The following is a 17,412-nucleotide window of genomic DNA, read 5'->3' as shown; positions in this document are numbered from 1 at the left end:
GCAAACGGCTTTCCTTTGCTTCTCGCCACCCTGAGGCGTATAACGCCCCATTTAGTTTGTGGGAACTCCAGAGCGCCCTGGCACAGTGCCCCGATACAGCCTCTGGGCCAGATGGCATCCACAATCAGATGCTCAAACACCTTTCCCCGGACTGTCAGCAGTGTGTTCTTGCCCTCTTCAACCGCATGTGGGGCGATGGCGTCTTTCCGTCGCAGTGGCGGGAGAGTACCGTCATTCCGGTGCTGAAGCCTGGTAAGGACCCGCTTCATGTAGATAGCTATCGGCCCATCAGCTTGACAAATACTCTGTGCAAGCTATTGGAACGCATGGTGAGTCGCCGGCTGTGTTGGCTGCTCGAGTCTCGGGGTCTTCTGGCTCCATGCCAGAGCGGCTTCCGTCAGGGCCGTTCTGCCGCCGATACTTTGGTCTTTCTTGAGTCTGCAATCCGCACTGCTTTTTCCAGGCGCCAACACCTCGTCTCCGTCTTTTTCGATCTCTCCCGAGCATATGACACGACGTGGCGGCACCATATTCTCGCCACATTGCACGGGTGGGGTCTCCGGGGCTCTCCCCCATTTTTATTCCGAATTTTTTATCTATTCCGACATTCCGCGTTTTAATTGGCACATCCCATAGTTCACTTCATATCCAGGAGAACGGCGTTCCTCAGGGCTCTGTATTGAGCGTGCCCCTTCTCCTTGTGGCCATTAATGGCCTTGCAGCAGCAGTAGGGTCGTCTGTCTCACCCACGTTATATGCTGACGATTTCTGCATCTTTTTTAGCTCCTCCACCATTGGTGTTGCGGAACGTCTGTTGCAGGGAGCCATACGCAAGGCGCAGGCGTGGGCCCTAGCCCATGGGTTTCAGTTTTCCCCTGCGAAGACTTGTGTTATGCACTTTTGTCGGCGTCGAACTGTCCATCCCCACCCTGAGCTGTATCTTCAGGATGCCATGCTCAGGGTTGTTGACACGTACCGTTTTCTGGGATTGCTGTTCGATGCCCGGCTTACTTGGCTTCCACATATTCGTGAGCTCAAGCGTCAGTGCTGGCAGCATCTGAATGCCCTCCGCTGCCTCAGCAACACAACTTGGGGTGCAGATCGTAACACGCTGCTGCAGCTCTACAAAGCCCTTGTGCTGTCCCGGCTTGATTATGGGAGTGTGGCGTATGGCTCAGCGTCGCCCTCAGCGTTGCAACTGCTGGACCCCATTCACCACTGTGGGGTTCGACAGGCGACAGGGGCATTACGCACCAGTCATGTTAATAGCCTCCTTGCTGAGGCTGGGGTTCCTCCGCTTCGTATTCGGCGTCAACAATTGTTAGCCAACTATGCTGCCCACGTCCGTTGTTCTCCCCGTCACCCTAACTACAGTCTCCTTTTCGCCGATGCGGCAGTCCATATCCCACACCGGCAGCCTCGATCGGGCAATACCATTGGGATCCGTGTTAGGTCACTCCTTAGTGACCTCGAGTCTTTGCCTCTTCCATCTGCTTTTCAGGTCCACCAACATACACCACCTTGGTGTATTCGTCGGCCGCAGCTTTGGCTGGAGCTCTCACAATGGCAAAAGGATTCAGTTCCTCCTGCAGTCTTGCGCCGCCAATTTCTTGCTCTCCTCGACGCATCCCGCGACTCGGAGGCTATCTATACAAATGGCTCGATGGTTGATGGCCGTGTGGGGTACGCTTATGCTCATGCGGACTATGTAGACCAGCGCTCCTTGCCGGAAGGCTGCAGTGTTTACACCGCAGAGCTAACAGCCATTTTTCGTGCCCTTGAGCATATTCGTACCAGCACTGGCGAGTCATTTGTCATTTGCAGTGACTCTCTCAGTAGTCTACAGGCTCTTGACCAGTGCTACCCACGCCATCCCATTGTTGTTGCTATCCAGGAGTCTGTTCATGGTCTTGAACAGCGTGGACGTTCAGTGGTGTTCATATGGACCCTGGGACACGTTGGGATAGCGGGAAACGAACACGCCGACAAGCTAGCTAAAGAAGCCACCCGCAAACTGCAGTTGGAGATCGGCCTCCCGGCAACTGATCTCCGATCGGTGTTACGCCGTCGGGTCCTTGGGATGTGGGCAGACGAATGGCGCACTCTGTCTGCCCCCAACAAGTTGCAGCAGGTCAAGGAGACAACGACTGTGTGGGGTTCCTCCATGCGGGCCTCTCGCAGGGATTCTGTTGTTCTCAGTAGGCTCCGCATTGGCCACTCTTAGCTGACGCATGGTCATCTGCTGCGTCGAGAGGACCCCCCTCATTGTCGCTGTGGTGCAAATATGACGGTGGCCCATATATTGTTGGACTGTCCTCTTTTAACCGCCATCAGGCGATCTTTTAATCTCCTGGGTGATTTAACATCTCTTTTGGGTGACGGTCTCTATGGCAGATCGTGTTTTCAGTTTTATTCGAGCAAGTGGCTTTTATAGGTCCCTCTAATTTTATTGCGTCACCCTCTTGTGTACTGTATCTTTTACTTCGTTTTGTGTTGTAATTCGACTCCACCCTAATCTTTTAGGCTGGTGGTTTTAACGTGTTGCAGAGTGGCTGGCTCATCCTATTATTTTCGTGATCAGCCAGCCACAGTCCTCTGCTGTGCAGTTTTAATTCCTTCTGCCTTTCTTCTCTGTTGTTTTTGTTGCTGTGCTCCGTTTTCCATGTTTCTTTATTATTGACATTGGGGATTTTCTTCCCCTGGGATTTTTATCTTCTGCTTCGAATGCTTATGGATGGTTTCCCTGTGCTCTGTGTGTTTATGAAACAAGGGACCGATGACCTTTGTAGTTTGGTCCCTTTAATCCTCAAACCAACCAACCAACCAACACTGGTCACCACACGAAGACTTGCGATGGTGACCACTTCACGTTGATTCTCTCGCTCCCTTGCTGCTCTCTGATGGACGGGTTACCTCGTTGGTCTTTACAACGTGCCGATTGGCTTCTATATACTGCATAGGCCGTTTTCTCCCTCTTTGATGTGTTTTATTGATGTCCTACGTCACGTGTTGGCGCTGCTAGCGTAACTTGCAAACGTTGTTTGCGAGTTACTTGAACGGATGGTAGCCTGTCGACTGTATTGGGTCCTCGAATCTTGGAATCTATTGTCTCCTTACAGTGTGGCTTCCGAGGGGGACAGTCTCCGATAGTTTACTTTGCTTGTTATCCGCAGTTCGGCAGGCTTTTTCCCAGTGCCGCCATTTGGCTGCAGTATTTTTTCGACCTTCGCAAGGTCTGTGACATGGTTTGGTGCCATCATATCTACACTCCATGAGTGGGGTCTTCGGGGCCCACTCCAGATTTTTTCCGCCGGTTCCTGTTCCATTGGTCATTCATGGTTCGGTTTGGTATTGTTTAGTTCTCCAGGGACCCAGGAGAATGGCATCCCTCAGGTTCCCGTGTTGAGTGTACTTTCCCTCATTGCTATAGATGGACTTGTGGCATCTGTCGGTCATTTGGCCACGCCTGCTCTGTACGTGGACGTTTTCTGCATTTGGGTTAGTTCCTCTTCGATGGCCTCTACAGAGTGGCAGCTCCAGGGTGCTATTCGGCGTGCCTCTGCATGGACCCTCTCACAATGGTTTCAATTTTCTGCTTTAAAATCGCGGGTGGTCGACTTCTATCTCTGTACTATGGTCAACCCCGATCTGATGTGGCCTTCCTTCCTTTCCGGGCTGCATACCTTCCCTTTCCGCATCCTTCCCCATCCCCCATCTTCGCCCCCCCCCTCACCTCTGGCCCTTTCCTTCCTTTTCTCCCCCTCTGGGGGAATGGTTTGTGCCTACGTCCGGAGATGGACGCTTGTAAATGTACCACATTTTTCGCCTTCCTTACTTGTCAGTCTTCGTTCTTCCTTTGTCCTTCTCTTTTCCTTACCCCTTCTCTCTACCCTTTTCTCCGCTGCGGCGTTTGAGACCTCTTTTTTCCTTTCCCTTTCCCTTTCTCTTTCTTCCTCCCTGTGCGTGTCTGAAGGCCGACCCACGCACTTCCATGCGTAGCCGGTGACGGGGTAACGCGTAATTCCCCGCCCCGGGTAGACAGGTAGGACACGTACGTACCCCCTGGTAACGGCCAGGCCCAGGGAGGGGTGATTACCCGAGCTGATACCTTCCGAAAGTGCCGATTGGTCCCTCCGTCCGTTTGTCGGGAGGTGTGACCTGAGGTGTGAACGATCACCTAAGGCGGGAGTGCCCTCAGAGAGGGCCCCCACAAGGGAGGAGCGCGCCATCGGAGACGCCGGTAATCATGGGGGATTCTTCCGCAATGGTTTCCTCACCTTCCACTATGTCTGCTCACAAACGTAAGTTCACTGAGTCTCAACCACAGTCAGTTCTTCCATCGTTGCCACAGTTCCTTGTTGTTTCTCGGTCTGACGAAGGTCACGACTTCTCCACAGTCAACCCTTTCATTATTCAGAAAGGTGTCGACGCAATTGCTGGTCCTGTAAAGTCTTGTTCCAGATTAGGGAATGGCACCCTGTTGTTAGAAACACACAGTGCCCTCCAGGCACAAAAATTGCTGCGTACCTCACTACTACACAGTTTCCCTGTCCGGGTGGAACCGCACCGTACCTTAAATTCCTCGCGTGGAGTAGTTTATACACGCTCCCTCGATGGACTGTCTGACGAAGAAATTCAGCACTACCTGTCAGACCAGGGCGTAACGGCTGTTCATAGGGTTATGAAAAGGGTTGACACGAAGATCATTCCAACCCGCACTGTCTTTTTGACATTTGACAAAGTGCAACTCCCATCGAAAATCAAAGCAGGCTATGAGATAATTTCCGTTCGTCCTTACGTCCCAAACCCTACGCGTTGCTATCGGTGCCAGCGATTCAATCACACCAGCCAGTCCTGTTCTAATCCGGCCAAATGTGTTACGTGTGGCAGGGATGCCCATCAGGGTGCTTGTCCACCTCCATCCCCTCGCTGCATCAACTGTATGGGTGACCACGCTGCTTCCTCTAGAGATTGCCCAGTTTTTAAGGACGAAAAGCTCATCCAGGAAATAAGAGTGAAGGAAAAGGTGTCGACCTTTGCTGCTCGGAAATTATTCGCCAGTCGACAGCCCACCGTGCCTCAGACAGGCAAATACAGCACTGTCCTTGCTTCTCCTCGGCCAACAAAGGAGGCGGCCACGCAGACTTGCGACCTCACCTTTAGTGCCACGGTCGTTCGATCGGCCAGCGCAAAGATCGCCCGTTCAACTTCACCACTTTCGCCTGCCCACTCTTTGGCTCACCCTTCGTCGGGTTCTGCTAAATCTCGAGCCCAAAAGTCAGACACCAAGTCTTCGAAGAAAGAGCATACTCGTGAAGAGTTTTTACGTACGGCAACTTCACCACCATCGGTTCCTCCTTCCTCTAAACCTCATACTTCCAAGAAGGCTACAAAGAAACCCAGTTCCTCTCCTTCTCCGCCAAGGCGTGTCCCATCCACAGCGCCACCTGGCGGAAATCGCCCGCGGCCGTCTTCTGTGTCGCCGAGGCGCACTGCTGGTGGCCGGTCAACCGGCCGATCGCTGGTGGCAGGAGCTGCTCCTGACCAACCTATGGATCAGGGTCTTCTGCCTTCGGCTGAATGCCATTCCATGCTGTCGGTCGCAAGCTCTGAGCAGTCGTTGAGTTGACAGCACCCTTGGTCACATTCCTCCATTTTCTGCTCACCCTATGTCCATTATCCACTGGAATATCCGCGGCATTCGAGCCAATCGGGATGAATTGTCGATCCTCTTACGATCCTACTCGCCGGTCATCTTCTGTCTTCAGGAAACAAAGCTGCGTCCTAATGACCGCTTTGTCCTCCCTCATTTTCAGTCCGTCCGATATGACCTCCCCTCTGTGGAAGGCACTCCAGCCCATGGAGGACTCATGATTCTTCTCCATGATACTCTCCATTATCATCCAATCCCCTTAGACAGTTCCTTCCAAGCTGTCGCCGTCCGTCTTTCCCTTTCTGGATACACGTTCTCTCTTTGTACTGTATACATTCCATCATCCACACCGATGGCACGAGCTGATCTCCTTCATCTTCTTGGTCAGCTTACACCCCCCTATTTGCTGGTTGGGGACTTCAATGCCCACCACCCGCTTTGGGGATCTCCACATCCTTGTCCACGTGGCTCCCTATTGCTCGACGTCTTCCACCAAGCGGATCTAGTTTGCCTCAACACTGGGATCCCCACGTTTTTGTCTGCCTCCACGACAAATTTATCTCATTTGGACCTTGCGATCGGTACTGTTCCGCTTGCTCGGCGCTTCGAATGGTTCGCCCTTGATGATACACACTCGAATGACCACTTTCCATGTGTCCTTAGGCTGCAGCCTCAACTGCCATATATGCGCCCGCGACGCTGGAAGTTTGCCCAAGCCGATTGGACACTTTTTTCGTCTCTAGCGACATTCGATGACCGTCGCTTTCCCAGCGTCGACGATGAGGTCACACATTTTACCGATGTTATTCTTACAGCTGCGGAACGTTCAATACCACGCACCTCCGAATTGCCCCGGCGCCCCCCAGTTCCTTGGTGGACCGAGGCATGCCGTGACGCAATCCGTGAGCGGCGACGTGCTCTTCGCATTTTCCGTCACCATCCTACTTTGGCAAACTGTATCCGCTATAAGCAACTCCGTGCGCGATGCCGTCGTGTCATCCGCGATAGCAAGAAGGCAAGCTGGCAATTCTTTATTAGCTCATTTAACACCTTCACTCCCTCCTCGGATGTTTGGAGTCGGCTTCGACGGTTCTCAGGCGCGCCTAGTTTCTCCCCGGTCTCTGGGCTCACTGTCGCGCATGATACCTTAGTGGACCCCGTCGCAATTTCTAACTCATTGGGTCAGCACTTTGCTGAGATTTCGAGCTCTTCACATTACCCGCCAGCGTTTCTCCCGAAGAAACGTGCAGCGGAAGTGCGACCTCTTGCTTTCTCCTCTCAAAATCGCGAAAGCTACAATACTGTTTTCTCCATGCGGGAACTCCAACATGCCCTCTCTTCTTCTCGCTCCTCCGCCCCTGGATCGGATGGTATCCATGTCCAAATGTTGCTGCATTTATCAACCCATAGTCTGCGTTACCTCCTTCGCCTTTATAATCGAATTTGGACCGACAGTACCTTTCCCAGACGATGGCGGGAAGCTATCGTCGTTCCCATTCCGAAACCTGGAAAGGACAAACATCTCCCCTCTAGCTATCGCCCCATTTCTCTCACGAGTAGTGTCTGTAAGATTTTGGAGCGTATGGTGAATTACCGTTTAGCTCGGTGGCTGGAATCACGCAGTCTTTTAACACCTGCCCAATGCGGATTCCGAAAGCATCGCTCTGCAGTTGACCATCTTGTTGCTCTCTCCACTTATATCATGAACAATTTTCTCCGGAAACGCCAAACGGTAGCAATATTTTTTGATCTGGAGAGAGCATACGATACCTGTTGGAGGACAGGCATCCTCCGCACACTGTTCTCTTGGGGCTTTCGAGGCCGGCTGCCCCTTTTTCTTCGCGAATTTATGGCAGAGCGAACATTTAGGGTGCGGGTGAACACTACTCTCTCCCGTACTTTCTCTCAAGAAAACGGGGTACCCCAGGGCTCCGTGCTGAGTGTTGTACTGTTTGCCATCGCTATAAATCCAATTATGGATTGTCTCCTTCCTGACGTCTCGGGCTCCCTCTTTGTGGACGATTTTGCGATCTACTACAGCTCTCAACGGACCAGCCTTCTTGAACGCCGTCTTCAAGGATGTCTCGATCGCCTCCACTCTTGGAGCCTCGAAACCGGCTTCCGTTTTTCTCCCAGTAAGACCGTTTGTATTAATTTTTGGCGACGTAAGGAGTTTCTTCCGCCCTCCTTACATCTAGGTCCTGCCAACCTTCCGTTTTCAGACGTCACTAAATTCTTGGGTCTTATGTTTGACAGAAAACTGTGCTGGTCCTCCCACGTTTCCTATCTTTCGGCTCGCTGTCTGCGAACGCTCAACACCCTCCGTGTCCTGAATGGTACCTCCTGGGGAGCGGACCGAGTGGTCCTTCTCCGCCTCTATCGCGCCTTAGTGCGCTCGAAATTGGACTATGGAAGCATAGTCTACTCCTCTGCTCGGCCGTCTATTCTTCGGCGTCTCGACTCTATCCACCACCGTGGATTACGTTTAGCGTCTGGAGCTTTTTACACTAGCCCTGTGGAAAGCCTTTATGCTGAGACTGCTGAACCTCCGCTGTCCAATCGGCGAGCGGTCCTTCTGAGCCGTTATGCTAGCCATCTGTCTTCCATGCCTGCTAATCCAGCCCATGACCCTTTTTTCGACGCCTCCTTTGATGTAGGGTATGCAGGCCGCTCCTCCTCCCTACTACCCCCGGGAGTCCGCTTCCGCCAACTGCTCCATTGTCTTTCCTTCCACTTTCCTAAAACCTTCTTGACAACTTGGGGTACAGCATCGCCTTGGCTCCGTCCCCGGATCTGTCTGCTCCGTGATCTTTGTCAATTTCCCAAGGAAGGTACACCTTCACTTGTTTATCGTCGGGCATTTGCTGCTCTATGTGCACAAATGACGGACGCCACCTTTATTTACACCGACGGCTCGAAAACATCGTTGGGTGTAGGGAGTGCCTATATTGTTGGCGACGCCCCAAATCACTTTCGGCTTCCCGACCAGTGTTCGGTTTATACTGCGGAGCTTTTCGCTGTTCTCCAGGCTGTCCACTACATCCGCCGCCATCAGTGTATACAGTACGTAATCCGCTCGGATTCTCTCAGCTCTCTCCTCAGTCTCAAAGCTCTTTATCCTGTGCACCCTCTGGTCCACCGGATTCAGGACTGTCTGCGCTCGCTCCACCTGGGGGGGCGTCTCGGTGGCGTTCCTCTGGCTCCCGGGACACGCTGGTATCTGTGGGAATGAGGCGGCCGATATAGCGGCCAAGGCTGCAGTCTCTCTTCCTCGGCCAGCTATTCAGTCGCTTCCCTTCACCGATCTACAGAGCGGTTTATGTCGCAAAGTTGCTCACTTATGGCTTGAACATTGGTCAACACTTCCCCGAAATAAATTGCGGGAAGTGAAAGCCCTTCGTTGCGCTTGGACCTCTTCCTCCCGAACGCGTCGTCGGGAGGAGGTGATTTTAGCTAGACTCCGGATAGGGCACTGTCTTTTTAGCCATCGACATCTTTTAAGCGGCGATCCTCCCCCACTCTGTCCCCACTGCTCTCAGCTGTGGACGGTAAGACACCTTTTAATTGAATGCCCCTATTTTAATCCGTTAAGCTCCCGTCTCCAGCTATCGCCTGATCTATCGTCGATTTTAGCAGATGACACGCGCTCAGCCGACCGCATTCTCCAGTTTATTAGTGACAGTGAAATGACGTCAGTCATTTGAAGTTTTATCGGGGACCATCAACCCCTCTCTGTAGTGGACTTTTAAGCCTTGTTTCTGCTTTTAGTGTCTCCAATTATTTGAGTTTCGTTCCCATTTTTGCTGTTTTCTATTTTCAGTTTTTATTATTTCCTCAGTCACGGACCGGGCGCTAATGACCATAGCAGTTTTGCGCCCTAAAACCACAAAAAAAAAAACCCGATCTGGAGCTCTACCTCGATGCTCGACGATTACCTGTGGTCCCACGTTTTCCTTTCCTGGGTCTTCTTTTCGACAAAAGGCTCACTTTGCTGCCTCGTACCACACTCCTGAAAGTTTTACTTTTTGTCCGCCAAAGCAATATGACGAAGGCCATTTAATTTTGGTCCTCTGTTTCGTATGGTGTCTTTTTACCCTTTTTCTAGGTGACAGTTTTTAGGTGTCTTCTGTTGGTTGGGACTGACGTATAGTCGACTTTCAACGCTTATCTTCGTGTTCTATAGTTTAGACTTGGGCGTATATGACCCCAGTTTTTGCGCCCTAAAGCAAAACACACTTAGTTGAAGGCATTTGCATACAACTTCCCAAAGTCTGATGAAAAGTACGTTTCGTCGGCAACTTTCTGGATAGTACTTCTTTAAACGGACACGAAAAACATGACATTGACAGGTGATAGTTCATTTCCCAGACAGGTCAGCAAAAATAAGATGCAGCACCCTAACACAAGGGTGGTCTGTGCGTTAGTAAGACACTGCCTCCAAGTTGAGCTGTGGCTTGCTGGGTGAAGACGATACGTGTCAGGGTAACCTCATTGCGGTTGTAGCTACTTAAGAATAGAGATGTCGAGATCTATACCACTTCAGGTGAATGCTGGTTGGCGGTCAGTGTCTGTGAATCTCGGAATGTACCTTCCTTAGGACCGCTGGGCCTGGGGACGCAGTGCTAGCTGTTCATGTATCACCAAGGCCATGTTGCTCCGTCGTGTACTCGTATCAGGCTCTGTCTCGATGGCTAGACGTTTCTCCCAGGAGGAACAAAAGTATGAGTGGCGTGTGGTCCACCACCTAGTCACTGCCCTAAGGAACAGAGGGATAAGAATAACGTGTAGGCAGTGCCATCTGTCCCTACACAAGAATGGGGTTTCTCACGGTTAAGCTGGATGTTGGCAAGTGAACATCGAGCCTGGAAACCCAGAGGGCACGAGTCTGAAATTATCACCAAAGTAATAAAGAACACTGAGGCAGGTGCATGGCTTGAACTGAGTAGAGCCGCCGTTACTAGTCCTTTCCTCAGTAGACTGCCCTTGCAAAGTGTCCACTGCAGGCCACTGGCGTATTGTTTCCGTCGTCCTGTTAACGCCCCGTCGCCAAAATTTGTTTTTTGGGAATGTTTGCGGCAATACATGAATTTATGTGGGCGCGAATTTCTCACCAAAGTTCTTGGAAAGATTTTACGCTACATTCACTACGTTGTTCAGAATCTAAAGTGCCAATCATTCTTAAAAATATCCAGTACCTGGTGGTAACTGAACATGCGGAAGGCACAGAACAGCTGGTAAAACGGTAAAAGTGGCTAATGTGAACGGTGACTGCGTAGAAAAGTTGGAGTATTAAATCTTATGTAAAATAGTTTGATAATTAAACCAATATCTGTAAGAAAAGTTTTCATTTGCAGATGAACCCCGTAATTGAACGTGCATTGTTTCTGAAGTAGTGAGAGTTTAGTAAAGACCGTCAAGAACCTGCTGCAAAAATTGGATATTTGCTTCCTCCTCAGACATCTTCTCACGCCTCTGAACTGCCCGCTGTAGACCTTTGCAGACCGTGTGCAGCCTCTGACCTGCTGCGCCACCATTCAGCAGAGGGCGGCACCTGTGGAAGAACACACACTAGCGCGACGTACTGACAAGGGAACCTCCCCATCGCACCCCCCTGAGATTTAGTTATAAGTTGGCACAGTGGATAGGCCTTGAAAAACTGAACACAGATCAATCAAGAAAACAGGGAGTTGTGTGGAACTATGAAAAAAATAAGAAAAATATACAAACTGAGTAGTCCATGCGCAAGATAGGCAGCATCAAGGATAGTGTGAGCTTAGGAGCGCCGTGGTTAGCGTGAGCAGCTGCCGATCGAGAAGTCCTTGGTTCAAGTCTTCCCTAGAGTGAAGTTTCCGTTCTTTACTTTGGCAAAGTTATGATCCGTCCGTCCGTTCGTTCATTGACGTCTCTGTTCATTGCAATAAGTTTAGTGTCTGTTTTGTGACCGCACCGCAAAACCGTGCGATTAGTAGACGAAAGGACGTGCCTCTCCACTGGGAACCGAAAACATTTGATCGCAAAGTCATAGGTCAACCGATTCCACCACAGGAAAACACGTCTGATATATTCTATGACACTGGTGACGGCATGTCCGTCACATGACAGGAGTATATTGTCGACCCACCTAACTTGTACACTTGGCGAATGGGAAAAAAGTTCTTCTACCTTGCCCGATTTGGGTTTTCTTCTGGATGTGATAATCACTCACAAAAAAGTGATGAAAACAGAAGTTTGTCACACAAACTGCAACAAACGAATGAAACAGTTTCACAGTAGCACATTTTTCCTTGTGCTTTGTCAAAACAAATGTTTTTAACGTTTTCAAATTTTTCCTTGTGTAGACCGTCAAATCCTGCATATGTCCAAGCAAATCTGAAGATGTACTGGAATTTTGGAGATCGAAGTTGTGTGGGTGCCTGAACTTTGATAATTGTCTGAAAATAAAAAATTAACATTTTCATTCGCGGCTGGACTTGAACCAAGGACCCCTCGATACGCAGCTGCTCACGCTAACCACGGGACCACGGCGCTCCTGAGCTCACATAAACCTTGATGTTGCCTATCTTGCGCATGGACTACTAAGTTTGTATATTTTGCTTATTTTTTTCATAGTTCCACACAACTTCTTCCTGTTTTCTCGATTGATCTGTGTTCAGTTTTTCAAGGCCTATCCACTGTGCCAACTTACAACTAAATCTGAGGGGGGGGGGGGTGCGATGGGGAGGTTCCCTTGTGAGATAACGCCTCTGAATGAGACATTTTCTAGTCGTCAAACGTAGCGAAAGTCTGATCGAACAGACTTTCTCTATAAAAATAAGCATTTTTTCGAGAAAATAATGATCCTACAAGAAGTAAACAACGATGTAGTACTGATTAACACACATGTTGGTGAAATGTGCATGACAGTCGCAAAGGACCAGACCGTGAGCTTCTCGCATGCATTCACAAATGCTTGAACGAAAGGAAAACATAGTAATTAGGAAACTTAAAAACAAAAATAATTTATAGATGACGTATTCTTTCCAAAGTGACTATTCCGCCGTTCTTCTTTGATACAGAACATACTGCAGTTCACTAAGGACAAAATGGCTGTCCTATATCCACCAAATTCTTACTTCGGCAGAGGACGAAGGAATGTATTTGCATTCTTTTAGCATTGAGCTAATGAAGCAGTGGAATGAGAACGACTTTCCTATGCTCGGTGGCATGTAACACCAGGCCAGTGAACAGCTCGTGTTCAGCGAGGTTAGTCCACAGTGCTCTGCAGAGGCGATGATATCATCAGATTTTTGGATCACATGCCACATGAGTTTGTAGCGGTGTTGGTGTAACTATTCTTGCTGTTACCAAGCGAGGGGAACGCAACAGCAAGAATTTCTCTATTTTCGACTGGCAATAACTGGCCTTGCATTTACTTGTCGAACGTTACTGGTTGGGTTGAAAACGACCGTCAACATGTTTAATGAAATAGACGAGGCATTTCCAGTGTCGTCAAAGCGCACAAGGGTAGAGCTGTGAAATAAACTGGATATATGCAAAAGCTGAGCTGTAATTTTAAAGTTATGAATTTCAAAGGGTCGTCAGTTCGGAAAGATCAACACTATTTCGAACCAGCTTATGATCAGTGTAAACTTATTGCATTTGGATGTCAAAAATAGTGGTACGAATTACATTCAACAAACCACAAACCTAGTTCATATTACTGCTTGGAAAGTACAGCAATATACTTCGAAATAAGATCACTTTTATGAAAAAAAAACGGGTCAGTGAGCAGAAATTTAAATAGAAAAATTATTCCGTTGCTTACACCTCACTTAAACACGTCCTTACATACGGGCACGCATTTATCGTTAACTTGATCCACCAAACCTTTACTACTGTCTCCATGGCGATTTAAAGCAACGACGGTAAAAGCAGTTTCCAACGATACATCGATGATAAAATTTTATACATACTTGTAACATACCGTTTGATAGAAGCAAGACTATCAGTTAATTAATAATTAACTTAAGCTGCACTTTGCAAATTGTAATAACACGAGCTATTGGTAAAATTCTATAATCCCGAGCTATTTTTATCCGCTTTTTAGATGAGGCACAGTATATGGTGTCCCCGTCAGACACCACACTAGCTAGGTGGTAGCCTTTAAATCGGCCGCGGTCCGCTAGTATACGTCGGACCCGCGTGTCGCCACTATGTGATAGCAGACTGAGCACGGACACACGGCAGGTCTAGTCTAGACTCCCTAGCACTCGCCCCAGTTATACAGCCGACTTTGCTAGCGATGGTTCACTGCCTACAGACGCTCTCATTTGCAGAGACGACAGTTTAGCATAGCCTTCAGCTACGTCATTTGCTACGACCTAGCAAGGCGCCATATTTAGTTACTATGTATTGTGAACAGATAATATTGTGAATTATGTACCGTAAAGAGCGACGTTCATCATTAATGGATTAAAGTTAGGTATCAAACTAATTACGTCCGCTTTCTGAATTCTAATTCCTTGTCAAGTTCCAGACCTCACGGCAGTAGTCCTTCCCTCCTCACGCCAGCCTGCGAGAGCTAAAACGCGTGCATTTCGGCCCCCTCCAGTAACACGGTGTTGGCTCTTCTGCCAACACAACACAATATCTTACGAAGCTTTGGTTGTGAGCTCGCAGTTTTTGGTAATGGTTTTCCCTGTCTTAGTGTTTTTCAGTTCCTTTTGGATGCGGTCTGTCTCTCCACACCCTACTTTGTTTCAGAGGAAACTCTGGTGAATAGTGGATGCTTTTCCCGCCTTGACTACATTGGAGCAGGGGTGTGTCTGCTGTGGGGCAAGACTTCTACTCCCCCTCCCCATCAAATCACATTCAAAGCCCTGTCCCCATCTGTTGCTTTACCTATTTTTCTCCTGTTTTTGTTAATGGGAGTCAGACATCCATTACATTTTAAGGCTTTCCACTTTTGTCTTGAGAGAAAACTAGCACACTTTGCTTTGTTAACTGTCTTAGCCCTTTTTCCAGCTAGCAGGGCTGGATGTGGGGTCTGGACTTGGCCATTCTCTTTAACAACTGATTTTTTCTTTGCCCTAGGAAAGCGGCGCGGAGCTGGAGAGGCTGCCTGCTGCAGCTGCTGAGTCTCCAACGCTGGAGACGGCTGGTAAGTGTCTGCGTGAAGCTGACCTGACAGTGGTACAGAGTGCAGGCATAAGCTCTCCTCTTGTACACGATCGACTGTCTCGTCTCACGTGACTGCTCGAGGCAAGTCTTCGACAGTGCAGCTGGCATTTAGTTCTGCACAGGGACTGGTCGGTTTAGCGGTGATTCTGCTTTACAGTTCACTGCCAAAATTGAGTGTCACGTGAAAGTTTTTTGCTGTGCAGTATGGAACCTGAAATGCGAAACTGAGGTTATGGTTCAAATGGCTCTCAGCGCTATGGGACTTAACATCTGAGGTCATCAGTCCCTTAAAACTTAGAACTACTTAAACCTAACTAACCTAAGGACATCAAACACATCCATGCCCGAGGCAGGCTTCGAACTTGCAACCGTAGCGGTCGCGCGGTTCCAGACAAGCGCCTAGAACCGCTCGGCCACTACGACCGGCTGAGGTTATGAGGAACACTTTTTTTTAGGAAAGACGAAATATAGTATCTAAACGTAGGTATAAGCAATGTTAATACGCAGTTAATGACAAAACCAAAATCCAAAGCGGACGTTCTTGTCAAGTGATCTAATATATTAATTACCGGCCTGAGAAATTGAAGACTGAGAAATGGAAGAAAAGTCATCGAAACTTAAAACACACATTTGACAGAAAAAATATGTACTTGAAAACACACATTTCTAGAACGCAGGAAAGTGCCTTTTCGTTTCTTTTGTATCCTGTTTCTTTGCTTATAGGAGGTGCCAAGTAACCCAGAAAGTAATCTTAGTTCTCAAATATTTCTGACTTTTTGCACTGTTGAAATGATTTTTAATAAGACATGTTTACCTTTGTCATTTATGTAAAATGTAGGCTTTTCCTCAGTACTATAGAACACCAGTAGAAACAAGTGCCAGGACCTTGTGTAACTTACCAATATCCCGAAAAAGTAAGAAAACATCACGTACCAAGAAGGTGGGAAAGAACAAAACCTGTTTGTACGACACGGGTGAACTCGGCCACAACTGGTTCGCTTCAAATGTGAGGAGAGGTTGCCATATCCGCTTGTTTCTGCGCGAGCGTAATGTGCAGCATACCTCGAAATTCAGAACTCCGTACTAGGCACGGTTCAGAGCATAAACTTCATACACATTCTCGTGTAGCGGTTGGTTGATGTACATGCGTGCACGGGAGGCGTATGCACTTTGACTAGTCTATTTCCACGAGAAAGCGGCTCGTGTAACACGGGCCGCTGATTAGGTTGATTTCTACGGCAGAAGCATTTGAGAACACTTAGACAAATAACTCGCTCTGTGTTGCATAGATCTAAAAGGGCTTCCTTAACCACCCATCGGATGTGAAATTAAGGCCACAGTGAAAATCGTGTGGAGAGTAGTATAGAAGCAGCGCTCGCTAGTACACATGTCTATTGCGTCATGTCACACATTCTGGTTCGGAGTGCACAGTGAACACGAGGATGCCTAGAAAGTGTTTTCCACCAAGCATGAAAACCTGCTGGGTGTTTGGCCTCATTTCCTGGAGCCGACAGTGTCGTGTATCATAACTGTAGGCTTCATACTGCAGGCGCAACGAAGATGAAATGTTGGGTATGACGGCAGCATTTTGGTACATACAGCGAGCGGCAGAACTGAGTAGGAAATTGGCGGAAATGAGGTGGGTGACTCCTTTGACAAGGGTATTGGAAACCTGGAACAGTGCTACAACACATACTTAACTCACTGCTGTTCAGTCCTTTGCCACCTGACAATTCAAATACTATCAGCAAGCCTCATCATCTTTCTCTTGTCTCAGAGGTTAAATTTCCTCTGCAAACATTTTTGGCTTCCTTTACTGCTTACACAAGGCACAACCTTAACAAGATTGGGGTATACTACAATCATTTCTCACTGCTTCCCTATCATGTCCTTAGTTATATGAATCTAAGGTCTGGTTTCTATAAAAGTTGTACACTGCCTGCCTTTGCCTGCCTTTGCCTGCCTTTGCCTGCCTTTGCCTTTGCCTGCCTTTGCCTGCCTTTGCCTGCCTTTGCCTGCCTTTGCCTGCCTTTGCCTGCCTTTGCCTGCCTTTGCCTGCCTTTGCCTGCCTTTGCCTGCCTTTGCCTGCCTTTGCCTGCCTTTGCCTGCCTTTGCCTGCCTTTGCCTGCCTTTGCCTGCCTTTGCCTGCCTTTGCCTGCCTTTGCCTGCCTTTGCCTGCCTTTGCCTGCCTTTGCCTGCCTTTGCCTGCCTTTGCCTGCCTTTGCCTGCCTTTGCCTGCCTTTGCCTGCCTTTGCCTGCCACGTTTAGTATTCAAACAGCGTATTCCACTGACATTGTCAAAAGATTCCTCTTGCGACAAACGTAGATGTCTTACTTCAACCTATTTCCTAAACAGCTCTAACCTCTATACTGCCTCACGTGCCCCTCTTTTCCCAAGAGCTCAAACCGATCTTACTTAAGGTCGGTTTCTTTTACCATTCCTTTGTAAATTCGTCAGTATTTGTTTTGCAAGTTTGGGTATTAACACAACAGATGACTGCATAGCATTCACACCTGTCAGCACATACCTTCGTTAAAACAGCCTTACCCAGTTGACTCCTAATGGGAGAGTCACTTCCGTTCTCTGCCTTCATTGCGAC

The 17,412-nt window shown here is 48.8% G+C and overlaps 1 protein-coding gene across 1 annotated transcript in view; it reads left to right on the top strand.

The window, feature by feature from the left end:
- The window catches only part of LOC126234911 (basic proline-rich protein-like), a 71,649-nt gene that overhangs the window by 17,110 nt on the left and 37,127 nt on the right, over positions 1-17,412 (top strand). Inside the window, exon 3 of the mRNA XM_049943651.1 lies at positions 14,726-14,792. Coding sequence (XP_049799608.1) covers positions 14,726-14,792 — 67 coding nt within the window. The remainder of the gene's footprint in view (positions 1-14,725; positions 14,793-17,412) is intronic.

This window comes from Schistocerca nitens, chromosome 2, assembly GCF_023898315.1.
Source record: "Schistocerca nitens isolate TAMUIC-IGC-003100 chromosome 2, iqSchNite1.1, whole genome shotgun sequence".
Classification (NCBI taxonomy): domain Eukaryota; kingdom Metazoa; phylum Arthropoda; class Insecta; order Orthoptera; family Acrididae; genus Schistocerca; species Schistocerca nitens.
The sequence above is the reverse complement of the archived record's forward strand: the minus strand, read 5'-3'. Positions and strand labels throughout refer to the sequence as shown.